Source organism: Ranitomeya imitator, chromosome 3, assembly GCF_032444005.1.
Source record: "Ranitomeya imitator isolate aRanImi1 chromosome 3, aRanImi1.pri, whole genome shotgun sequence".
In the NCBI taxonomy this organism is placed as follows: domain Eukaryota; kingdom Metazoa; phylum Chordata; class Amphibia; order Anura; family Dendrobatidae; genus Ranitomeya; species Ranitomeya imitator.
This window is the reverse complement of record NC_091284.1, coordinates 785,552,562-785,580,553: the sequence shown is the minus strand read 5'-3', so window position 1 is coordinate 785,580,553 and position 27,992 is coordinate 785,552,562. Positions and strand designations below refer to the sequence as shown.

At 48.1% G+C, this 27,992-nt stretch overlaps 1 protein-coding gene across 1 annotated transcript; it reads right to left on the bottom strand.

The window, feature by feature from the left end:
• PANX1 (pannexin 1) lies at positions 1-27,080 on the bottom strand. Its single transcript, XM_069759157.1, has 5 exons — positions 26,723-27,080; positions 7,314-7,453; positions 4,550-4,767; positions 2,383-3,044; positions 1-459 (listed from the first exon to the last, which is right to left on the bottom strand). The coding sequence occupies exons 1-5, from the start codon at positions 26,901-26,903 to the stop codon at positions 386-388; spliced, it is 1,275 nt and encodes a 424-aa protein (XP_069615258.1). The 5' UTR covers positions 26,904-27,080; the 3' UTR covers positions 1-385.
• Between the last annotated feature and the right edge of the window lie 912 nt (positions 27,081-27,992).

Sequence of the window (27,992 nt, the reverse complement as noted above, 5' to 3'; positions counted from 1 at the left end):
AAAAAACAAGTCATTAAACGTAAGCTTAATAAAATAATAAAAACACTTATTATACAGTTTTACCAGTTTTTGCCCAGGTTTGTGACATCCAGTGTCGACGGTACCATTTTTTTTTTTTTTTTTTTTACTCTGAGGCATTATATACCTAAAGGCAAAACTGGTCAGTCTGTGATCGTTTGATTGACAGCTCGTATTATTATTGCATACAGTCGCCGGACATAGGGGTCGTGTCCTTGCTGACTTCTTAAAGGTACAGCTTCACGATGAGTCTTTAGTAAGCGCTGTGTAGTGATCGATCGGCGGCAGCTTCGTCCCAGCTGTCGGCTCGTGCAGTGAATACTCGCGGCGGTTGCTGTAAACAATGTCGGAAGGCTGAGGATATTGATCAGCATGATGAATCTAGAAGTCTCTGTCTGACTTTCTTATCATCCGTCTTTACGCCGTCATTCGTTTTCAGATCTGGGGACACAACGGGGTGCGGATCAGAAACTCTAGCTTCATAATAGAAATGTCCTCCCTGCCCCGGGAAGCAGAAAGCATTACTGTGTGCGGGATTCATAATCACAGCCATCACCTTTATCATCCTGTGCTGGATCATTTCTGAATATATCCACAGAGCAGCTACAAAAGGAAGACCTATCCCAGGCTGTTCCTGTCATGTCTCCCCCTGTACACCCTCCAGATACAGAAACTTTTCCTCATGTTACCACCCCTCTTACCAATCACTCCTGTAAAGCAGCCTACAGTGATCCCAAAGGATATAGAATCGTTTCCTCATGTTACCACCCATCTTACCAATCACTCCTGTAAAGCAGCCTACAGTGATCCCAAAGGATATAGAATCATTTCCTCATGTTACCACCCCTCTTACCAATCGCTCCTGTACAACTTCCAGTGATTCTAAAGGATATAGAATTGTTTCCTCATGTTACCACCCCTCTTACCAATCGCTCCTGTACAACTTCCAGTGATTCTAAAGGATACAGAATCGTTTCCTCATGTTACCACCCCTCTTACCAATCACTCCTGCAAAACAGCCTCCAATGATCCCAAAGGATATAGAAACTTTTCCTCATGTTACCACCCCTCTTACCAATCACTTCTGTACAACTTCCAGTGATTCTAAAGGATATAGAAACTTTTCCTCATGTTACCACCCCTCTTACCAATCACTCCTGTACAACTTCCAGTGATCCCAAAGGATATAGAATCGTTTCCTCATGTTACCACCTCACTTACCAATCACTCCTGCAAAGCAGCCTCCAATCATCCCAAAGGATATAGAAACTTTTCCTCATGTTATCATCCAACTTACCAATCACTCCTGTAAAGCAGCCTCCAGCGATCACAAAGGATATAGAAACTTTTCCTCATGTTACCACCTCTCTTACCAATCACTCCTGTACAACTTCCAGTGATTCCAAAGGATATAGAATCGTTTCCTCATGGTACCACCCCTCTTACCAATCACCCCTGTAAAGCAGCATCCGGTGATCCCAAAGGATATAGAAACTTTTCCTCATCTCACCACCCCTCTTACCAATCACTCCTGTAAAGCAGCCTACAGCGATCCCAAAGGATATAGGAACTTTTCTTTATGTTGTTATCATCTCTCTTACCATCTATAATAATTTCAGCTTCATCTTTTCTACAGTCCCCAGGGATCCCATGGAAGGAAATTTTCTTTATGTTATCACCCCTCTTACCAATCAGTTTCTGGTATGGTCATCGCTATGTTCTGGGCAACCTTCAGTAATCTCTATGTTATACAGGAACTTTTCTTTAAGTTATCAGACCACTTACTCATCTATGCTACTGTCGTCTCTTTCCCATGAAATGTGTCTATTGACCCCGGGGATGGACTGGGGAACATAGGAACTTTCCCACATGTTATCACTCTTCCTACCAATCAGTCTCTGGCACCGTCTCCTGTCCACGCTTACCAATCACTACCTTTACAGCTTCCGGTGATTGCAGAAGAATACTGGAACTTTTCTTCATGTTACCAGCCCTCTTACGAATCACCATCTATAGTAATGTCATCTTTTTCCCCTGTGCAGCCTCCATGGTACAGGAACTTTTTCTCATGTTATCAACCCCAATCACTGCCTGTTGTACAGTCATCTCTCCTGTTCAGCCTCCAGTGACCCCAGGAGGATATAAGATCTTTTCCTCATATTATGACCCCTCTTAGTGTGTCTGGTAATTTCACCCAATACAGGAACTTTTCTTCAAGTTATCAGCCCTTTCACAAATCACAGTCACTCATCTCACAGCTATCCTCCTCTGTGCGGTCTCCAGTGGGACCAGAGAAATGGGAAACAGTAATTTGCCATGATAACCAAAAATATTATAAAAATGCAAAAATATATATGCATTTACCCTTAAGCTCAGTCGAATTTTGCCCTGTAGGTGGCAGAGCTGCACTCTTAAATGCCGTCTGCTTTCCATCGACCGTATCAGTCTTCACGGTTCCCAACGTTCGCAGAAGCTGCATGGGGTCAAACTCTTCTCCAGTGTCCTTCAAGTTCTCCAGCACTTTCAGGAATTTATAAGATTTTAGCTCGCTTACGTTTTCTTCCAAGAACAGAAGAAAGATGCTGAGGTCGTCGTAGCTCTTGGAGTAACACTGCTGGATGCTGAAGTTCGGCAGGACACTTTCGTACGCTTTCAGAACGTCGGACCGCTTCCTGCATGGCACCAGCATTGTGTAGATGACGACAGGCATGACAAAACAGTAGACAATCAGGTTAATGTAACTGAGCAGCTGGAAGACCCCAACCGCGATCAGCTTACACTGGATCAAGGGCGGCAGCGTAGTGTCGTTCTTCAGGATGCCGGTGCGGATGTTACAGCTGAACTCGTCTGTCAGGGAGAAGAGGCTGATGTAGCAGCCGAGGTAGATACAGGCCAAGAACATAATCGCCAGCGTCCAGGATCGGCAGATGAGGTACTTGATGATTAGGTTGTGAGAGATCTTCTTGGTCTTCAGATACTGCTCCACAAATGGATACTTGAAGGTTCCTTCTGATATCTCCAACAAGCTGCAGATGGACGTAGATAGGTAAAAAAACAAAAAAAACAATGAGTAGTCAATGGCTTCAGTCATCACGTCCATGACAGTTGTAACCCCTCAAGGACTGGCCTAGTAGGGTCCCGTAGAGGTGGGAGAACTCGGCAAACAGCTAAGGAGCCCCCTGGATATTAGAGATGAGCAATTCGATGTGTGCTGTCCTGGTCTGCTCCTCCACGGCAGATGGTCTTTCCTTCTTGTCCTGGTGTCCTCAGCCTGGCATGTCGGGGGCCTCCCAACATCATGGGGAATATTACGCATCAGTGGCGCACAGGATGGTGGACGTGAAGTCCGTCTGCCATGGAAGACCAAACTGGACGTCTGACCGGGGCAGCACAAATAGAACTGCTCATCCCTAGTGGACATCATAAGATGGATGTCCTCTATTTGAGACCCGGCTACTGGGCAAAACTAAAATCCCCCTAATGTGGATACCTCGCCCAACGCTGGAGATATAATGTCCGTGTTATATATTACTATATTAAAAAAAATATATATACTGTTTAAACCCTTTTACTTTATCTTTGTGGGAAGGGGGTCCTTTATTAATTAAATATTAATGATGAGAATTCAAAAAGTTGTCCAGGAGTAATGAAAGCATTGCTCTAAAAATCAGCGCCTCATCTATCCACCGCACGGGGCGGCATTGCAGATCAGCCCCTACCCTGCGGTGTCTAGAAGAAGGCGGCCATACTTATAGTCTTAAACAACACCTTTAATGTATACGGACACCATTGGGGACAATTGTATTTTTACTTAAATGCATGGATTTTGGGTTTAAAAAAAAAAAAATACATATTTTTAGCAATTGGGTTTCATTATATTTGTTCTTTACAGGATCTTAGTTGACCCCCTGCACCTTACTGGCCGCAGAATGAGTTACGCGAGAATATGTCTGAGTTAGTAATTCTTTAATTTCTGTTTTTCTGCACTTGTGTGATCTGATTTATGATCGTACTACATAGTTCTACTCTCCATTGATGAGGTCAGCGGTAAAATCAGCTGAGGAAAGCTCAGAAACACTCCATCAGAACGAGCTCACTGACTGAGTCTCCGTTTACTCATTCTACAGTACAAGGCCACGTTCACACACTCAGTATTTTACATCAGTATTTCAAAGCAAAAATCATGAATGGAACAATCAGAGGAAAAGTATAATAGAAACCCGTCACCACTTCTGGATTTATCACCCACTCCTGGTTTTGTATTACACGGATGTAAAATACTTGCCTAAGTACGCCATAAGTATGTATCACAGTGAGCTGACAGAGTGACGGAGGGCTCCTTTCCTTTCTGTAACTCCTTACATGCCTGGTCACGATTGACGATGGCATGTAAGGAAGTAAACTGCCGGGATGAGAGACAACTCTGATCCTGAAATATCGGTTGTATATTACAGGTGGTGCCCGCTACTAATGAAAGGGATGGAAACTGTAAGCCCCACGGCTAATTCTTAGGGCTGACAACCTCCGTTACCTCTGTGATACGCTGTCGGTTGCTGTCGGTGAACTGGCGCCTTCTTTCTTGCTGCTGGTTTTGCTGTCTGCAGCTTTGATGGCTCTGTTGTAGGACTTGTCCAGCTCCTCCATGATGAATTTCAGGTCGGAGCAGAGATGAGGGGCCGCAGTGAACCTCCAGAACAAGGCCGGCAGGTAGAGCAGGACGGCCCCCAGGAGCAGGATGTAGGGGAAGAACTGGAAGCAAGGAACCAGGATTATAGCCGGCACTTGTGGGATGTGCCGTGTCCAACAGACCAGCAGAACTGTATTGCTGGGGGGCTTCAACCTTCTGGACCCCAGCATCGGCACGGCCCCCCTGGGTCACTTTGCCTTTCATTCTGCTGATCTGACGCGTGATGCCCTTTCAATCATCAGAGATCGGCCATGTTCACCTACAGGATTTTATCCCCCCATTTATAGAGCGGATCCTCCACCAGATCCTCCTCAAAAACGGCTTTAAAAAAAACGATTGAAAAACTCTTCCTATTCGTTACTAAGTGCATTCCACCTTGCTGTTCATAGGACATTTTTTTTTTTTTTTTTTAAGTTTTTAAAAATGCCCGGTGGAAAAAAAATAAATTAAAAGTGTATTCGCTTCTCTAAAGCGACAGAAAAAAAACAAAACCTCCAAAGACAAACATTGTTTCCTAAAGTTATCTCTGCTTGAATACCTCAAAAAGCTGCGTCTGCACAAATCCGGCTCGTTAAAGTGCCCCTGTCAGCAGGACTGTGCTCAGTAACTACAGGCAGGGTCAGGTCGGCGCCGTTATACTGATTACAGTGGTACCTGGTGACGAAACCCGTCTTGTGGTTGTTGTTAAATCAGATTTTGCTAGAGGGAAAAAAAAAACAAACGTCTCCACCAAGATAGTGCAAGCAGCGCTTGAGCAGCTGCATCTACCACAGGCCGCCCCGGAGCACGAGCAAATCATTAACTGAAAACTGAACATAAAGATTAAACAACCACAAGACGATTTCATCAGCAGGTTTCAGTGTGATCAGTATAATGGCGCCGACCTGACACTGTCTGTAGGTTACACAGCACAATCCTGCTGACAGGGGCACTTTAAAGGGTCGACATTGACTGTTAGGATTGCTACTTCCTATAGGTGGCGCTACAGTTCTAGTCCTCTTCCTCTCGGAGGAGACAATTTGCATATTTCCCAGAGGAGCATTGCAGCTTTAAGTCTCCTCACCTCAACATGCTTAGCATGTCACTCTCCGCAAGTAGAAATGATACTTCTTGGACACCTATCCTGGAAAAATCCTAAGCAAGGTAGTGATGTGTTGCCACCTAGTGTCATAACTACAGAATTACATCCAGCAGCATCCAACACTTCTACACTTGCACTCTCCGATAACAAATGTACTATTTCTAACCCCATTAAGATGCAGTCACTGTTACATTTATTTTTTTCTCCTTTGTCTTCCAAGAGCTACAATTATTATAATTTCCAATCACGTGGCCATTGAAAAGCAAGAGGAGATGTATTGTTTTTAGGGATGCCATTCACAACTTAGTGTATTGAAGAATGGAAAAAATAAACTTAGAAGTGGAACTGATACAAATACTATATACATACATACACACACACACACACAGTATATACTCGAGTATAAGCCGAGATATTCAGCCCCCCAAAAAATGGGCTGAAAGTGCCCCTCTCGGCTTATACTCGAGTCAAGGGGAGCGACGACTGTCAAATACTCACCTGCTCCCAGCGCTCCTGGCGCGGTCCCTGCATGTCCCAGAGTCTCCGGGAGCCGGCAGCTTCTTCCTGTAGTGAGCAGTCACATGGTACCGCTCATTAAAGTTATGACTATGGACTCCACTCCCATAGGGGGTGGAGCCGCATATTCATTACTGTAATGAGCGGTACCATGTGACCGCTCACTACAGGAAGAAGCTGCCGGCTCCCGGAGACTCTGGGACATGCAGGGACCGCGCCAGGAGCGCTGGGAGCAGGTGAGTATGTCATATTCACCATTCCGCGTACCACCGCCCCCCGTCTTCCGCGCCCTCTGCAGTGACTGTTCAGGTCAGAGGGCGCGATGACGTATTAGTGTGCGCGCCGCCCTCTGTCTGAACAGTCAGTGCGGAGAGACGGGATGCTGAGGAGAAGCGACGAGAGGTGAGTATGTCTTTTTTTTTTTTAGTGCAGCAGCAGCATTACATGTGGCACATTGCTATATGGAGGGTCTATGGGGCCATAAAGAACTGCAAGGAGCATTATATGGGGCTCCTGATTCAATATGGATATTCAAAAACACAACCTACTGATGTCTCAATTAATTTTACTTTTATTGGTATTGTTGACATTTAACCAGTAGGGCTTATACTCGAGTATATATGAATACGAGATATATATATATATTTATTAGTAATAATAAGTGTAATAGTAATTTAATTATATATTTAAGAAAAAATATTTTATTTTTTCTAAAGTTCAGAATTTTTTTAAGTATTGATATAAAAAGCTTTAATCCTACCAACCTAGCTAGCTTATTACCGGATAAATCAAATCCAAAAAATAATGATGGAATTCTGTTTTGTTTTTCCATTATTTTACCCCATATTGACATTTGAGAATGGAGTCATTCAAAACTGCAGCGCAAAAAAACAAGCTGTCAAATGGAACAAAAAAAAAAAAAAGTTATGGCTCTTGGAAGAAGAGAAAAGGAAAAAAATAAAAGTGCAAAATTGAAAAATTGGCTGAGATGGTGAGGGGAATAGGTCTTACCTTGTGAAGCCACAGAGGGATGTTCCCGGAGTCGCTGTGTGACAAGTGCTTCTGCTGGACGGCGGCCCAACAGAAAGAGTCCACGTAGGCGGCCTGTCTCCAGGAGAAGCTGCTGGGGGCAAAGCAGGAGATCTGGGCACCTGTCACCGAAATACAGAGCAAATCAGTCATCAATGGCTTACGAGAGGGATGGCAGCAAAGCAGGACCTTACACAGGAGTGTAATTACAGGTCCTCAATGTGGAGCCAATATTACAAACACTGCACATGTAAATGATGATAGGAGACTACGGAAGTGCTATAGGGGCTGTAGTGAAAAGTGAGCTAGCACTTTACTGCATTTCCTACAGCTGCCACTAGGAGGAGCTCCCTGCACAGAGAATTCACACCTACTGTGCAATAGAAAAGAGCATGACTACATGAGCTCCCCCTAGTGGTGGACATGCGCTGTGCAATGTATAGAGGGCAGAGTGCTCCCCTCATTTCTAAAAACGGGAGGCCCCCCTCCTATAAAGCTTAGCATTGCCCCTCTTAGGCTTTATGAGGACTCCTGCCGGTACAGGGCACATGTAAAGTTAGAAGAGGAAGACAACCACATGCAGCCATTCTCCTACATCCACGTTCCCTTATACAACATCGCCACCTAGTGCTCACTTCATGTTACTACAGTACTACCATGCTCTAAGTCCTGGTGTGTTTCCTGGCATAGAGGTTATGATTGCAGCGGACAGCATAGGAAAGCGTCAATCTAGGAAATGTACCCAATCTGCAAAGATTACAGCACCTACAGCAAAAACATGAGATGTGGTGTGGTGTACAGGACATTATACAATAACAGGGATCTTACAGAAAGGTCTCCTGGGATTATAACATCCAGAACATTCTCAAGAACAATGGTAAAACACGAGCAGCGTCCCCCGCAGTCAGTATGTTACTAAAAGGAGAAAAGGCCAAATAGGACAGCGGGTACAATACAGTGTCCTCTGCCACAATATCCGTGTGTACCGCTGCCGACACCTTGTACACAGCGTATACTGGACCCCCGATAAAAACCCCTATGTGTGCTCTGGGATATACATTACTGATCCTAAGTTACATCCTGTATTATCCTCCAGAGCTGCACTCACTATTCTGCTGGTGCAGTCACTGTGTACATACATTACTGATCCTGAGTAACATCCTGTATTATACCCCAGAGCTGCACTCACTATTCTGCTGGTGCAGTCACTGTGTACATACATTACTGATCCTAAGTTACATCCTGTATTATCCTCCAGAGCTGCACTCACTATTCTGCTGGTGCAGTCACTGTGTACATACATTACATTACTGATCCTGAGTTACATACTGTATTATACCCCAGAGCTGCACTCACTATTCTGCTGGTGCAGTCACTGTGTATATACATTACATTACTGATCCTGAGTTACATCCTGTATTATACCCCAGAGCTGCACTCACTATTCTGCTGATGCAGTCACTGTGTACATACATTACATTACTGATCCTGAGTTACATCCTGTATTATACCCCAGAGCTGCACTCACTATTCTGCTGGTGCAGTCACTGTGTATATACATTACATTACTGATCCTGAGTTACATCCTGTATTATTCCCCAGAGCTGCACTCACTATTCTGCTGGTGCAGTCACTGTGTACATACATTACATTACTGATCCTGAGTCACATCCTGTATTATTCCCCAGAGCTGCCCTCACTACTCTGCCGCTGCAGTCACTGTGTACATACATTACTGATCCTGAGTTACATCCTGTATTATACCCCAGAGCTGCACTCACTATTCTGCTGGTGCAGTCACTGTGTACATACATTACATTACTGATCCTGAGTTACATCCTGTATTATTCCCCAGAGCTGCACTCACTATTCTGCTGGTGCAGTCACTGTGTACATACATTACATTACTGATCCTGAGTTACATACTGTATTATACCCCAGAGCTGCACTCACTATTCTGCTGGTGCAGTCACTGTGTATATACATTACATTACTGATCCTGAGTTACATCCTGTATTATTCCCCAGAGCTGCACTCACTATTCTGCTGGTGCAGTCACTGTGTTCATACATTACATTACTGATCCTGAGTTACATCCTGTATTATTCCCCAGAGCTGCCCTCACTATTCTGCTGGTGCAGTCACTGTGTACATACATTACATTACTGATCCTGAGTTACATCCTGTATTATACCCCAAAGCTGCACTCACTATTCTGCTGGTGCAGTCACTGTGTACATACATTACCCATCCTGTACTGATCCTGAGTTACATCCTGTAATAGGCTATATTCACACTTTGCGGATTTTGCTGCGGATCCGCAGCGGATTTGACCGCTGCGGATCCGCAGCAGTTTCCCATGAGTTTACATTTCAATGTAAACCTATGGGAAACAAAAAACGCTGTGCACATGCTGCAGAAAAATCCGCGCGGAAACGCTGCGGATTACATTCCGCAGCATGTCACTTCTTTTCTGCGGATTTTCAGCTGCTCCAATAGAAAACTGCAGTTGAAAATCCGCAGAAGAAAACGCAGTAAAAACCGCGATAAATCCGCAGTAAAAACCGCGATGGGTTTTCACTGCGGATTTTGCAATTCCGCTGCGGAAAAATCCGCAGTGGAATCTGCAAAGTGTGCACATAGCCTTATACTCCAGAGCTGCACTCACTATTCTGCTGGTGCAGTCACTGTGTACATACATTACATTACTGATCCTGAGTTACATCCTGTATTATACCCCAGAGCTGCACTCACTATTCTGCTGGTGCAGTCACTGTGTACATACATTACTGATCCTGAGTTACATCCTGTATTATTCCCCAGAGCTGCACTCACTATTCTGCTGGTGCAGTCACTGTGTACATACATTACTGATCCTGAGTTACATACTGTATTATACCCCAGAGCTGCACTCACTATTCTGCTGGTGCAGTCACTGTGTACATACATTACATTACTGATCCTGAGTTACATCCTGTATTATTCCCCAGAGCTGCACTCACTATTCTGCTGGTGCAGTCACTGTGTACATACATTACATTACTGATCCTGAGTTACATACTGTATTATACCCCAGAGCTGCACTCACTATTCTGCTGGTGCAGTCACTGTGTATATACATTACATTACTGATCCTGAGTTACATCCTGTATTATACCCCAGAGCTGCACTCACTATTCTGCTGGTGCAGTCACTGTGTACATACGTTACATTACTGACCCTGAGTTACATCCTGTATTATACTCCAGAGCTGCACTCACTATTCTGCTGGTGCAGTCACTGTGTTCATACATTACCCATCCTGTACTGATCCTGAGTAACATCCTGTATTATACCCCAGAGCTGCACTCACTATTCTGCTGGTGCAGTCACTGTGTACATACATTACATTACTGATCCTGAGTTACATCCTGTATTATACTCCAGAGCTGCACTCACTATTCTGCTGGTGCAGTCACTGTGTACATACATTACATTACTGATCCTGAGTTACATCCTGTATTATACCCCAGAGCTGCACTCACTATTCTGCTGGTGCAGTCACTGTGTACATACATTACTGATCCTGAGTTACATACTGTATTATACCCCAGAGCTGCACTCACTATTCTGCTGGTGCAGTCACTGTGTACATACATTACTGATCCTGAGTTACATCCTGTATTATACTCCAGAGCTGCCCTCACTATTCTGCTGGTGCAGTCACTGTGTACATACGTTACATTACTGACCCTGAGTTACATCCTGTATTATACTCCAGAGCTGCACTCACTATTCTGCTGGTGCAGTCACTGTGTACATACATTACATTACTGATCCTGAGTTACATCCTGTATTATACTCCAGAGCTGCACTCACTATTCTGCTGGTGCAGTCACTGTGTATATACATTACTGATCCTGAGTTACATCCTGTATTATACCCCAGAGCTGCACTCACTATTCTGCTGGTGCAGTCACTGTGTACATACATTACATTACTGATCCTGAGTTACATCCTGTATTATACTCCAGAGCTGCCCTCACTATTCTGCTGGTGCAGTCACTGTGTTCATACATTACCCATCCTGTACTGATCCTGAGTTACATCCTGTATTATACTCCAGAGCTACACTCACTATTCTGCTGGTGTAGTCACTGTGTACATGCATTACATTACTGATCCTGAGTTACATCCTGTATTATACCCCAGAGCTGCACTCACTATTCTGCTGGTGCAGTCACTGTGTACATACATTACTGATCCTGAGTTACAACCTGTATTATACACCAGAGCTGCACACACTATTCTGCTGGTGCAGTCACTGTGTACATACATTACATTACTGATCCTGAGTTACATCCTGTATTATACTCCAGAGCTGCCCTCACTATTCTGCTGGTGCAGTCACTGTGTACATACGTTACATTACTGACCCTGAGTTACCTCCTGTATTATACTCCAGAGCTGCACTCACTATTCTGCTGGTGCAGTCACTGTGTACATACATTACATTACTGATCCTGAGTTACATCCTGTATTATACTCCAGAGCTGCACTCACTATTCTGCTGGTGCAGTCACTGTGTATATACATTACTGATCCTGAGTTACATCCTGTATTATACCCCAGAGCTGCACTCACTATTCTGCTGGTGCAGTCACTGTGTACATACATTACATTACTGATCCTGAGTTACATCCTGTATTATACTCCAGAACTGCCCTCACTATTCTGCTGGTGCAGTCACTGTGTACATACGTTACATTACTGACCCTGAGTTACATCCTGTATTATACTCCAGAGCTGCACTCACTATTCTGCTGGTGCAGTCACTGTGTTCATACATTACCCATCCTGTACTGATCCTGAGTTACATCCTGTATTATACTCCAGAGCTACACTCACTATTCTGCTGGTGTAGTCACTGTGTACATGCATTACATTACTGATCCTGAGTTACATCCTGTATTATACCCCAGAGCTGCACTCACTATTCTGCTGGTGCAGTCACTGTGTACATACATTACTGATCCTGAGTTACATCCTGTATTATACCCCAGAGCTGCACTCACTATTCTGCTGGTACAATCACTGTTTACATACTGTACATTACATTACTGATCCTGAGTTACATCTTGTATGGTACTCCAGAGCTGAACTCCCTATTCTGCTGGTGCAGTCACTGTGTACATACATTACTGATCCTGAGTTACAACCTGTATTATACACCAGAGCTGCACACACTATTCTGCTGGTGCAGTCACTGTGTACATACATTACTGTTCCGGAGTAACATTTTGTATTATACCCTAGAGATGCACTCACTATTCTGCTGGTGCAGTCACTGTGTACATACATTATATTACTGATCCTGAGTTACATCTTGTATGATACTCCAGAGCTGCACTCACTATTCTGCTGATGCAGTCACTGTGTACATACATTACTGATCCTGAGTTACATCCTGTATTATACTCCAGAGCTGCACTCACTATTCTGCTGATGCAGTCACTGTGTACATACATTACATTACTGATCCTGGGTTACATCCTGTACTATACCCCAGAGCTGCACTCACTATTCTGCTGGTGCAGTCACTATGTAGATACATTACATTACTGATCCCGGGTTACATCCTGTACTATACCCCAGAGCTGCACTCACTATTCTGCTGGTGCAGTCACTGTGTACATACATTACATTACTGATCCTGAGTTACATCCTGTATTATACTCCAGAGCTGCACTCACTATTCTGCTGGTGCAGTCACTGTGTGCATACATTACATTACATTACTGATCCTGTACTGATCCTGAGTTACATCCTGTATTATACCCCAGAGCTGCACTCACTATTGTGCTGGTGTCCATCTTGTGCCGCTTCCACTTGATCACATCTTTGGGGCAGTGATAAGTGCTGTGTGAACAGGCAGCTGAGAATAATTATTATTCCTGATGATGGCTGCGGACAGGACGGCTTTGTATTGTACACACTGGCACCAGGCGGAGGACATGCACACATTTACAGTCCGCACAAAGGAGGATTGTTCAGATCATATGATTGAGGCATAAATCATGGATGATCACATTATGCGGACGGTCGCCACGTGCGGAGCAACATCATATCAATAAGGAGAGTCCCGAGCAGTAAAGGCGACCCACAGCTAACAATTAGAGGTCTCCAATAATTCTGGGGATCTGGTATCATGGGCAATCAGCTTCAGCAGATAGAGATTTATATAAATCTAATCTTCCAAAGTCAGAGATCAGGTTGTGCCCGTCGGATCCAGGGCGAGGAGCTTCCGGACCCAAAGCATTCGGCCGCTTAACAGGGGGCTATAGCGGCCGGACACGGGGCAAGCAACCGCTCCGCTGGGGACTAGAGCGACTGGACACGGGGCAGGCGACCCACTCCCCCGGGGGCTAGAGCACCTGGACACGGGGCAAGCGACCGCTTCGCCGGGGGCTAGAGCGGCCGGACACGGGGCAAGCAACCCACTCCGCCGGGGGCTAGAGCGGCCGGACACGGGGCAAGCGACCACTCCGTCGGGAACTAGAGCGGCTGGACACCGGGCAAGCGACCGCTCCGCCGGGAGCTAGAGCGGGAGGATACGGGGAAGGCGCCGCTTCGCCGGGGACTAGAGCGGCCGGACACGGGGCAAGCGACCACTCCGTCGGGAACTAGAGCGGCTGGACACCGGGCAAGCGACCGCTCCGCCGGGAGCTAGAGCGGGAGGACACGGGGCAAGCGCCGCTTCGCCGGGGACTAGAGCGGCCGGACACGGGGCAAGTGACTGCTCTGTGAAGGTTAGGGTGCCCGGACCTGAGGCTGAGTCGATGTTTGGACATTAGAGCAGCTGGACTTTTGGTGATACAAAGATCATTTGAAGGTTCGACCAGGTGGGGCTACCAGCTAGACCCAGACGAAAACTTATTTAAAAAACCCTAGAAATCTGTGGTGAAGAGAGTGCGCCCGGCCATTATTACACCAGGTTATGGTCTCATTTATACGGGCAGTTACTTAACTAGTAATCGCTCAATACTCTCCTCATGTGATGAGGCTTTGACTGGATACGCAATTATTATGCAGAAACATGATTCTGAGGGACAGATCCTGCGGTTTGGTATCAGCGGGCGATTTACTCTCACCGAGCCGCCTGCCGTTAGTTCGGGTCAGAGCCCTGCGCACGGTCCGGACATCGCAGTCTGTACTTGGACCCTGAATGTCGGACTTGTTAAACCTTCCTGTGGAGAACACGTCCTTACATAAGACAAGATGTAGCCTGTGTGTATGATGTCGGGAGCACAATGTGAATAATGGACGCAGGAACAGGGGTGGCCACACTGAGATTACCACCATCATGGGAGAATTCGGTCAAAACAACGACCTTATAATGTCAGACACAGATGAGGCGAACCTTGATTTTGGATCACAGATTTCTAGAATGATAAAGACTCTCTCTATAGAGTAATCCCCTTTGTTGCTGCTCAAAGGCTTCTGTAACTTTAGCAAACATAGGCCTCAACTACCAAAGCCATCTGTCGTCCGTAGTAACCAATCAGAGCCCTGCTTTCATCTGTAAATCTGCTGTGGAGTAATGTGAGCTGCACTCCGATTGGTTGCCAAGGACAACAAGGACAGGCTTTTCTCTCAGTTTTCATAAACTAGGCCCAGTGTGTGTGCGGGAAGCTCAGCTGTAGGGACAGAGGGTCAGACATTAAAATCTACACCATTATATAATCACCAGTCCCAGCGAATAAGACACCAGTCTACAGTGAGCTCCCCCTAGTGGTGGCTGCCAGCAGAGGGGATATAACTTCTTTCCTATACGACCACTGCAGGAGATTTGGAGCTCTGTATCAGTAAAGCAGAGCCACAATGGATAATAAGATATTGCCTATGTGGAGCCCAATAGCAGACATTTCCTCGGACCTACATCTATAAATATTCCATGATGCTATGAGGCAGACAGACGACGACCATCATTAAATATTCCTGCCAGATGGCCATCCTGCCATGTGGAACACAATGTGCCGGACGTCCCCGCACGACGTCTCCTCTATGAATATCCATGCTGTTCGCTGTTTTTGTAATCACATTTATATTTAATAACGCTGCCGCCAATCACGAGTAATGAATGTGTTCAATGCACAACGTGGAACATTTGATTTTCTAATATGGAGCAGATCGGTTCTGATGAGCGGCGTCCTGTCCGAGGCACAAAGAGACAGTCTGCTGCCGGGGCGAAGCAATTACGTCCGATACAGGGAAACGCATCCATAATGAGGCGCCATGTGATGTACGGGCTGGAAGAGATGGTCCACGAGCTGCCGCCATTCTTAAAGGAGACCTACCACCATTACCATCACATCTAATCCGTGACCGGACCGATGGCGGGAATGGGCGGGCTTCAGCTCCACTGCTATCTATGGGCCATTTTATGCAGCGATACACTTAAAGTTAATGAAGCTGGGGTCCAATCCAGGTTTAGAAGCGGCACGTACCAACAGGAGGACCCCCAAAACATAGTAACATAGTTAGTAAGGCCGAAAAAAGACATTTGTCCATCCAGTTCAGCCTATATTCCATCATAATAAATCCACAGATCTACGTCCTTCTACAGAACCTAATAATTGTATGATACAATATTGTTCTGCTCCAGGAAGACATCCAGGCCTCTCTTGAACCCCTCGACTGAGTTCGCCATCACCACCTCCTCAGGCAAGCAATTCCAGATTCTCACTGCCCTAACAGTAAAGAATCCTCTTCTATGTTGGTGGAAAAACCTTCTCTCCTCCAGACGCAAAGAATGCCCCCTTGTGCCCGTCACCTTCCTTGGTATAAACAGATCCTCAGCGAGATATTTGTATTGTCCCCTTATATACTTATACATGGTTATTAGATCGCCCCTCAGTCGTCTTTTTTCTAGACTAAATAATCCTAATTTCGCTAATCTATCTGGGTATTGTAGTTCTCCCATCCCCTTTATTAATTTTGTTGCCCTCCTTTGTACTCTCTCTAGTTCTATTATATCCTTCCTGAGCACCGGTGCCCAAAACTGGACACAGTACTCCATGTGCGGTCTAACTAGGGATTTGTACAGAGGCAGTATAATGCTCTCATCATGTGTATCCAGACCTCTTTTAATGCACCCCATAAATGAATGCTGTGTGCATAGATCATGTAGAAGACCACTTATAGGCACATAGCAGTGTACAGGGCCACACTGTATAACTGTAATCTACCCCAGGCAATGCAATGTATGGGGAAAAAAAAAAAAAAAATTATATATACACACACACTAAATATGTTTATTTATTTATTGCAATACAATGCCATATAATACTGCTATAAAATGTTAACACTGTCATAAAATACCGTCATTGCTCAACTTGCCATACAATGCATAAATTATAATCTCATAAAATTATACCGCCATAAAAGGGCTATATAATACCACCACAAAATGACAGATACCGCAATAAAAAGTCAAATATCGCCAGAGCATGTCTAAAAAACAATTGATGTATTTGCACACAAAATATTGCCATATCGTGTCACAATATTACCCCGAGATCCAATCCACATGGCACCGCCATACACTTCCCAAATAAGCAGCATGTGAATAATGAAATAAGCCCGTGTAATACCGCCATATAGAGCGCACAGAATAAGGTAACTGAATTCACAAAATGAAGTCATACACCACTATAAAAAAAAATAATCTCAGGTTGTGAGGTCGGGTTGGGAGATCCCGCCGTGTAGAACAAGCGATAGGAGGATAGGAGTAGTAGTCTGCGCTGCATATTGGTCTGTATCACCGTTTTCGGAGACGCGCAACTTTCTTATTTTTCAGACGATGGAGCAGTGTGAGGGCTGGTTTGTTTTGCGGAGAGACGTGCTTTTATTGGTACCATTCTGGGGTACAGGTGACATTTTTGGTCACTTCTTACTTCATTCTGCGAGGGAAGTACGGTCACTGAGAAACAGCAACAATAAAATACACTGCAACACTGACGTCTTTCAGTTAATTATGACATTGATAAATCTCCTATAAAAAGAAAGTCAGCCTGCTCCATATATCGATGGCACAAGGTCCAAGTAAATGTGCGGCGTCCGTCACCAAGCGGTTAAGGTCCATATAGCCATGGCAAACTGCCCCAGTTCTCGGATGGCTGCTGTTTGCCAAGGGGTTAAAGTCCAAAAATTTGTGCTGATTGATTTACTAACAAAAACATTTGTATGACAAAGCTGCAAATCCCAGCATAGACATACATTCAGAACAGACTTTTCTGACTTCTACCACTGGAGGGAGCTCACGCCATAATGTATTACAGGATCAATGATAAAGGCGTTGTCCACTACTATGACAACAACCACTTCTTGAATTATATGTTCGGCCCCCCAAAAATAATAAAGCCTATATTCACCTCCCTTGCCGGCGCCGTTCCTGCGATCAGCTGCAGCCCGGACTTCCTCTTCATGTTCGATTTGTCCAAAGGTGGGAATAGTGATGCCAACGCTGGGTGGGCGCCGGGGTCACGTGTCAGAACACCGCATGAAAGCCCCCAGGGAGAGCAAGTGACGACACTGCGAGAACGGCGCCGGAATAGGTGGTGAGTATAGACTTTATTATTTTATTGGGGCCAAACATTTAGTTGAAGAAGGGGGTTGTCTGAGTAGTGGACAACCCCTTTAAATCCAGCCTATACTGAGGATTTGAATCAGTGTCAGAAATAATCTTCTACCAATATGTTGTGACGAATCAGCTCCTCTTTAATCCCCCTGATGAAAAGGAGCCATTAGTTTTTTTTGGAACTTTTTGGGACTCGAGGACAACGTTGTATTATGGATCTGTAATATGGGGCACATATATTGCTATGGATCCATACTGTACAGCAGGTCCGATGGGCATCGTTGTCTTGGTCCGGCGCCTCCCTTCTTGCTTTGTGTCCCTACGTAATCCATACAGTCTCCCCGATATCGCGTATACAGGAGCCAGGAAAGGTCAAAGACCCCCGGCACCTGCCCACTGCAGCACATTACCCTTCCCTAAGAGAAACACCCCTGCGCAGGAGCGTGATGCTGAGGAACACTGCGTGGGTGACGTAGGGCACATCATCCATATGAAGCACACAAAGAGGACGGCATTGAAAGAAGGGATGCGGCGGACCATGAAAGCGATGCCCACCAGACCCGACCACCCTGTAAGTATAATAAAGGGAGTTTTCTTTTGTAACAGGCCGGGTCGGGGGTAGATATATAGCACATCAGAATGCTGTATATCAGGGCTGAAAGGTGGCGGTCTTGTCTCATATGGGACAAACCTGGTGACAGGTCCCTTTAAATCTCAGCAGCGGCAACGCAATGCGTTACGAAGCAACGGAGCGGCAAAAAATGCAACCGAGAGCCCGGGGAGGGCAGACATTACACGCAGGATCCAGAATGGCCACCTGTCAGGATCAGTGACTGCAGGGAATGCAGTGATCACACACACACGGGGCGCGGCTGCAAACCTACACCCACCGTGACAGAACTGCGACACGTGGCCTCGGGAAATCACGCCAGGCACAACTACTCGGAAATCTGAGACTGCTGGATCTAACTGTGGTCGCCCATTGAGGAGGATAGGTCCGGGAAAAGAAAGACACTGCAGACAGAGGACGGCCGGGGACTGTTTTTCGCTGACTAATGTTAGAAGAAGAAGTTTTGCAAAACTCCTTGAGTTTGTTACGAGAAAAACAGATTACACACGGATGATAAAAACAGACACGTGGTCCGAAAAACAGAAGAAAAACCGGACCACGAGACCCGAGAACATATTTTTTTTTCATATTTCACATACAAGAAGCAGAAAATTGAAGTGTAAATTCGATCTTAGTGCAAAGTTACGGCTGATGGATGGAGGTCCCGACATGGAGACACTTTATGATCGGCCTTTCGAAAAGTAGAGATATCATTCTCCAAGTAGAACACTGAAGATGACCCCTGAAAAGGTGGGGGGGGGGGGGGGGGGGGGCGGGGGGGTTGCTGCATTTTGGGAGCAGAAACTGTTTAATCAAGCCTCAGGGATTTTGGAGAGTTCTTGCTCCTAAAACTCAGCAAAAAACCCATGTGGGAGCACCGTAAAAGATCCGGCATCTCCTGCTGTGGAGAACTAGGACATCCATAGATTGGTTGAAGGCAACGCCGACTCTCCCGGCAGTGACAGCTGATTGTGGGAGATACAGCATTGGTACAACTATTGTCTCCCTTCTTCTAGTGATGCCACCAGTGAGGTGGTGTCCACATCGGGCCCCCTATACACTCACCCGGGGTCAGACAGCTGATTATAGGTCGGGCTCTTTCAGGAGTCAGACTTTCAATAGAATAAAACATTTGTCGTCTGCTGAGGGTAACGGCTAATACAGACCAGTCACGTGGCCACGCTCCAACATCTGCAGGCCCAACCGCGGGTCTAAACTCTCAGACACTATATGGCCCCTGTACAGATAATAGAGCATATCTCGCTCTTCTGAAAAGGTTTTCTACAAGATTTGGGAGGCATCAGCGGGAAATTTGGCTTCCGTCTAGAATAGCATGTGTGAGGTCAGACACTGACTTTGGGGAGAGGCCAGGGGGGGGTCACAATTTCCTTTCCAATTCATCTCAAAAGGTGTTGGATGGGGTTGAGGTCCAAGCTTTGTATGGCCGATCATGTTCTTCCACCAAACTCATCTAGTGGTACTTTTATGGACCTTGTGCACTGGGCGCAGCCATGGCTCAGTGTTTGAGGGGATGTTTATACCAGAGAAGGTCTGGACTCTGCATTTATGGAGTCAGGAGAGCGTTGGTGACTTTTCTGCCCTCTGCTCCTCAGCACTCGGTGATCCCGATCTGTAATGTTACGTGGTCTCCAACATCGTGGCTGAGTTGCTGCGGTTCCTTCTACTTCTCAATATCACTCACAGGTGATGGGGGAAGATTTAGGAGTAAAGAACGGTCATGAACGAACTTGTTACCCCAGAGGCTCCTATACAGAACCGCATCGGTATTAATGAGCTCTGCACCCACTGGCCATTCTGTGCCATGGTATGGCATGGCGAGGGGTCGGATGTTACACACCTGTATAATTGGGCCAAGAATGCGGAAATAAAAACGCAGCCACATCATGAAGCCCTAGGACTGGTCCCAGATGTAACCACCTCACCTGGATCTCCGGTGGTTCTACTACACCAGACCTCAGCCCTATATGACAACATGGTGGTCTCAGTCTGGATCTGCAGACCCCACACCAGGACCGGGTGAGGGGGCTGTAATCTAAATGTAAAACTGTGGACACGTTGCACCTTGAATCAGCATAAAGTAGGTAAGAGGTGCTGCAAGAAAACAAACCTCTTCCACGTGAGGTCTCGGCGGACGCCCGGGTCATTCTGTGCCGGGACATGATTATATTAGATGCACACACCCGAGTAACCCATTTATTGCCTCCATTGTGTCACAAGATGCATACACATCCTAGGTGCGGATGTATATAATTATATACCACATGTCACTATGTGGCGGAGTAACTCCATCGATGTCTAATTTTAGAAGTGGGTGATAAATTGATTAGGGATTCCACCCTCTGGTTATGTGGGTACTAATTATACGAGAACATACCACATCCAATTAGTGATTCCATCTTCTTGTTGTGTGGGTACTAATTATACAAAAACATACCACATCCGATTATGTAACCACAGAACAAAACCAAAACAAGACGCAGGAATCCCGGAACGGCAGCGAGGTGACTCCTCAGTGGAGAATGAAACGTTCGGTAACTTTCTAGTATGTGTTTTACTTCTCCACTATTTAAAGATGTTTGCTGTCAACCAGAAACCGTCCTCTTTACTCCCAGAAGCAGGAAAGCCTTATAGACCTAAAACTTTTCACAGCTGATAGTTTGCTACAATTGCATGCAGCCTGGACAATCCTTTGTGAGCTAAATCCACCGGATCTCTCCTCTCCTGTCTGTTTGGTTTGATGTGCAAGAAAATTGGGTCTTGCCAAAATTGTAGCACCTGACAGCAATGGCGGGTTGTCCCTCTTCCATGGTAGCATCGCATATGGGGGAGTACGTAGACCCAGAGCGTGCAGCTGTTGTGTAGCCCTCCAGAGGCGGAGGAGGTAGAGAAAAATGATGATCGAAGCTCTTTCGATAGAGCCACCACTGTTTCCAGGGTTCCTCCAAGCTGTCAAATTTCTAGATTTCACTTTCACTTCAAGTTTTTTAACCCTCTCGGTATAAAGGGAAAATATACTTAAAGGGATATTCCCACACTGGAAGTTACAACCTTGGAAGGTGCTGATTGGTTGGAGCCACCTCAGTCGCAACCCCGACAATCAGCATGTTCTGTCCTGTGGATGGGGGATAACGTACAGTGTTAGGAATGTCGCTTTGTGTTGGGGGAGGATGGGTGGGAGGCTCCTATGGTGCCATCACCAATCAGCAAGTTGTCACCTAACTTGCAAGGTGTAGACCAATGCACACATTACATAAAGGTCGGGTGTACCCCCCAATTCCGGGGGGATAACAGCTGACCACTTAAGGTGTGTGGAGACCTCCCGACTGTGCACCGACTGATTATCTCTGGACTGAACGAAAGGACTGATTGGTTGTGACAAAGTGCTGCCAGGGGAGTCTGAAGGAGGAAAGGAGAGAGACCGGGGGAGGGAGACCAAGGGAACGCAGATTATGGTGGGTGTCACAGTCCGCTATACTTCAGAAATCGGTGGGAGACAGACAGTCCATTGGGGGCTACTCCTTGGTGCTTCTGAGATCACCAAGACGAGCCTGTAGACTTTATGTGAGGACCCCCTAGACACAACACAGATTAGGGACAGAGAATCCCATTACTGGGGGTCCTATGGATATCACATACACAGGACAGGTGAGAAGTTATTGATCGTGGGGTCAGACTGCTGGGATCCACACGCTCGGGGGCTGCAGAGCGCTGAGCTCAGGATCTCCCAGAAGCCTCAGAGAATGACTGCAACTACGGTATATCTTGTAAAAGGGATAAGGATCGGTGCTGTGATGACCTGTAGTAGGATGTAACATCATCTACGGTGTGTGAAGTGACCAGAAGTCATCAGGCTGCTGGTCTGTATTTCCCTTATGCTTTACACTGCAGCTTTGCTTGCAATGATTTGCAGCAGTCAGCTGATTAATGAACAGGGTGAAACTAAAGATAAGCAACTAAGCGACCGCTGAGGATATTCTGGAAATCTGACAGCAGAGGACTGGGATCGCAGCCTCCATCTACAGCCCTGCGTAGCATCACAGGGACTGGTGACTGCAGCTGTGCTGCCTGACAACTGCACATAAAAGGCCGTGGTTGTCAGACAGGGAATCTGAAGGAACGAGGAAGGCAAAGAGGCCGCGTCACAGAGAAGGAGAACAGCCGGCAGCAGTCACTGCAGGGACGGGGCAGACATGGCAGCTCTGCAGGTACATGGCATAAGCAGATGGCTACAGAAGCCCCCTGAGCACATAGACCACAGAGTGGTCAGAGAAGATCCCACACACCACCGGGCCAAAACTCCAGAGCAACAGAGCGGTGCACAGCCCGGGACAATGCTCAAAGTACAAGATGAGCGCCGCCCAAGAAGAGCGCCATCCAGCTCAGCGCCTCCCAAGAAGAGCGCCACACAAGAAGAACGCCATCCAGCTCAGCACCACATAAGAGCGCCACACAAGAGCGCCACACAAGAAGAGCACCATCCAGCTCAGCGCCGCCCAAGAAGAGCGCCATCCAGCTCAGCGCCACACAAGAAGAGCGCCATCCAGCTCAGCCCCACACAAGAAGAGCGCCATCCAGCTCAGCGCCACACAAGAAGAGCGCCATCCAGCTCAGCGCCACACAAGAAGAGCGCCATCCAGCTCAGCGCCACACAAGAAGAGCGCCATCCAGCTCAGCACCACACAAGAAGAGCGCCATCCAGCTCAGCACCACACAAGAAGAGCGCCATCCAGCTCAGCACCACACAAGAAGAGCGCCATCCAGCTCAGCGCCATACAAGAAGAGCGCCATCCAGCTCAGCACCACACAAGAAGAGCGCCATCCAGCTCAGCGCCATACAAGAAGAGCGCCATCCAGCTCAGCGCCACACAAGAAGAGCGCCATCCAGCTCAGCACCATACAAGAAGAGCGCCATCCAGCTCAGCACCACACAAGAAGAGCGCAGTACAAGACCTCATCGCTGTATAGCATTGGCTTTCATTGTACAAACACCCGTCACTGCACAGTATCCATTGTAAAAAAAAAAAAAAAAAAAACATTGACCAGGGAATGTTGCTATCACTGCAGTCCTGTCAGAGTCTACCCATTTTTCACTTCACAGCAACCCCGTTACTGCATATCCCTCCATCACTGCACAGCAACCCCCCCCCCCCCCCCCCCGTCACTGTGTATCCCGGTCACTGCACAGCACATCCATCACTGCGTATCCTGCACAGTAAGCCCCCCAATCACTAAGAATCCCTCTATCACTGCCCAACACCCCTCAGTCACCATGCATCCCTCTATCCCTGCAAAGCAAGTACTGTCACATCACAGCAAACCCCGACACTGTATCCGTCACAGCACCCTTGTCCCTACACAGCGCCCTCCTGCCAAAGAAACCACCTGTCACCGCCCCCCACTGTCTATCCCTGTGTAACCGCACAGCACCCCACTGTGCATCCCCCGTCAATGCACAACACCCCCGTCACCGCACAGCCCCTCACTGTCACTGTGTATCCTCCTGTCACTGTGTATCCTCCTGTCACCACACAGTTCCCCACTGTCACTGTGTATCCTTCTATCACCACACAGCCCCCCACTGTCACTGTGTATCCTCCTGTCACCGCACAGCCCCCCACTGTCACTGTGTATCCTCCTGTCACCGCACAGTCCCCCACTGTCACTGTGTATCCTCCTGTCACCACACAGCCCCCCACTGTCACTGTGTATCCTTCTATCACCACACAGCCCCCCCCCCCAGTCACTGTGTATCCTCCTGTCACCACACAGCCCCCCACTGTCACTGTGTATCCTTCTATCACCACACAGCCCCCCACTGTCACTGTGTATCCTCCTGTCACCACACAGCCCCCCACTGTCACCACAGCCCCCCACTATCACTGTGTATCCTCCTGTCACCACACAGCCCCCCCACTGTCACTGTGTATCCTCCTGTCACCACACAGCCCCCCACTATCACTGTGTATCCTCCTGTCACCACACAGCCCCCCCACTGTCACTGTGTATCCTCCTGTCACCACACAGCCCCCCCACTGTCACTGTGTATCCTCCTGTCACCACAAAGCCCCCCACTGTCACTGTGTATCCTCCTGTCACCACAGTCCCCCACTGTCACTGTGTATCCTGCTATCACCACACAGCCCCCCACTGTCACTGTGTACCCTCCTATCACCACACAGCCCCCCACTGTCACTGTGTACCCTCCTATCACCACACAGCCCCCCACTGTCACTGTGTACCCTCCTATCACCACACAGCCCCCCACTGTCACTGTGTATCCCCCTGTCACCGCACAGCCCCCCACTGTCACTGTGTATCCTCCTGTCACCGCACAGCCCCCCACTGTCACTGTGTATCCTCCTGTCACCGCACAGCCCCCCACTGTCACTGTGTATCCTCCTGTCACCACACAGCCCCCCACTGTCACTGTGTATCCTCCTGTCACCGCACAGCCCCCCACTGTCACTGTGTATCCTCCTGTCACCACACAGCCCCCCACTGTCACTGTGTATCCTCCTGTCACCGCACAGCCCCCCACTGTCACTGTGTATCCTCCTGTCATCGCACAGCCCCCCACTGTCACTGTGTACCCTCCTGTCACCACACAGCCCCCCACTGTCACTGTGTACCCTCCTGTCACCACACAGCCCCCCACTGTCACTGTGTACCCTCCTGTCACCACACAGTCCCCCACTGTCACCACAGCCCCCCACTATCACTGTGTATCCTCCTGTCACCACACAGCCCCCCCACTGTCACTGTGTATCCTCCTGTCACCACACAGCCCCCCACTGTCACTGTGTATCCTCCTGTCACCGCACAGCCCCCCACTGTCACTGTGTATCCTCCTGTCACCGCACAGCCCCCCACTGTCACTGTGTACCCTCCTGTCACCACACAGCCCCCCACTGTCACTGTGTACCCTCCTGTCACCACACAGCCCCCCACTGTCACTGTGTACCCTCCTGTCACCACACAGTCCCCCACTATCACTGTGTATCATCCTGTCACCACACAGCCCCCCCACTGTCACTGTGTATCCTCCTGTCACCACACAGCCCCCCACTGTCACTGTGTATCCTCCTGTCACCGCACAGCCCCCCACTGTCACTGTGTATCCTCCTGTCACCGCACAGCCCCCCACTGTCACTGTGTACCCTCCTGTCACCACACAGCCCCCCACTGTCACTGTGTACCCTCCTGTCACCACACAGCCCCCCACTGTCACTGTGTACCCTCCTGTCACCACACAGCCCCCCACTGTCACTGTGTATCCTCCTGTCACCACACAGCCCCCCACTGTCACTGTGTACCCTCCTGTCACCACACAGCCCCCCACTGTCACTGTGTATCCTCCTGTCACCACACAGCCCCCCACTGTCACTGTGTATCCTCCTGTCACCGCACAGCCCCCCACTGTCACTGTGTATCCTCCTGTCACCGCACAGCCCCCCACTGTCACTGTGTACCCTCCTGTCACCACACAGCCCCCCACTGTCACTGTGTACCCTCCTGTCACCACACAGCCCCCCACTGTCACTGTGTACCCTCCTGTCACCACACAGTCCCCCACTGTCACCACAGCCCCCCACTATCACTGTGTATCCTCCTGTCACCACACAGCCCCCCCACTGTCACTGTGTATCCTCCTGTCACCACACAGCCCCCCACTGTCACTGTGTATCCTCCTGTCACCGCACAGCCCCCCACTGTCACTGTGTATCCTCCTGTCACCACACAGCCCCCAACTGTCACTGTGTACCCTCCTGTCACCACACAGCCCCCCACTGTCACTGTGTATCCTCCTGTCACCACAGTCCCCCACTGTCACTGTGTATCCTTCTATCACCGCACAGCCCCCCACTGTCACTGTGTGTCCTCCTGTCACCACACAGCCCCCCACTGTCACTGTGCACCCTCCTGTCACCACACAGCCCCCCACTGTCACTGTGTATCCTCCTGTCACCACACAGCCCCCCACTGTCACTGTGTACCCTCCCGTCACAACACGTGGCTGCTGACCCTACACACAATGGCCGGGCTCATGCACACAGTGCCGGTACTCGCTGTGCCCGGTTCCCCGGCAGAGGGGCGGGGCCTCCACCTGTCTTTGTGTCCGGCTCTGCCGGTAGCCGCACTCACCCATGGTGATCTCCTGGGCGAAGGCCAGCGAGATGAGCAGCAGCGGCAGCCCCACGGCGATACACGCCACGATCTTATCCGCCGCCAGCTCCAGCCGCAGCCCCTTGTACTTGGACTCGGGCGCATCCTTCAGCAGGAAATCCGAGAACACGTACTCGGTGGCGATGTGCGCGATGGCCATGTCCGCGGCGGGCAGGAGGGCGCCGGGTCACCTGCGCACAATCACACCCGGCTCACCCGCATAACACTGTTCCCTCGTGTAGGGCGGGGCCGGGGCGGGGCGAGGGCGTGATATAAAGGGGCGGGGCCTGCGGCTGTGCTCGCTCCACGTGACTCACCGTGCAGTCACAGACACAACAAGTCTCTGGGGTCTTTCCCACCGGTGACCGGTCAGTCCTGAGCAGTGAGCATGCGCCGTACCGCACAGTCACGCATCTGCCGCCTCCTGTAGCTTCTATACGTTTATCCACATCTGGATTGTAGTTTGATCCTTCGCTTCAATTTTTACAGCTTTACTTCGTCTCAATCAGTGGATTTTGGCTCCGAATTTATGTCTACAGGAGTAATGTTCCACCAAAGTCCCAGCTCGTCTACATTGGCTGCAGCCTGCAGGCATCACACCCCACGGCAAGGCTGCAGCCAGGGCCGGTATTAGGCTGTGTGCACACGTTGCGGATTTCCTGCAGATCCGCAGCGTTTTTTACCGCGCAGAAACGCTGCAGATCCGCAAGTGATTTACAGTACAATGTAAATCAATTAAAAAAAAATTCTTTCATGGTGCGGAAAATTCCACGCGGAAACGCTGCGGATTAAAAGAAGAAGCATGTCACTTCTTCTTTGTGGATCTGCAGCGTTTTTGTACCCATTCCATTACAGAAATCCCCACACACATCAAATCCGCACCTGCGTTTTCTGCCAAGAGATGCAGAATCCGCAGAAAAAATTCTAGAGGCAAATCCGCAACGTGTGCACATAGTCTTAGGCAAATTGTGGCTCTGGGCAAAAGTTTAATATGGGCCCCAAATGCCTCCACATAGTATAATGTACCCCTCAGTCCTCCATATAGTATAATGTGCCTCATAGTCCTCCATATAGTATAATGTGCACCACAGTCCTCCATATAGTATAATGTGCACCACAGTCCTCCATATAATATACTGTGCACCACAGTCCTCCATATAGTATAATGTGCACCACAGTCCTCCATATAGTATAATGTGCACCACAGTCCTCCATATAGTATAATGTGCCTCATAGTCCTCCATATAGT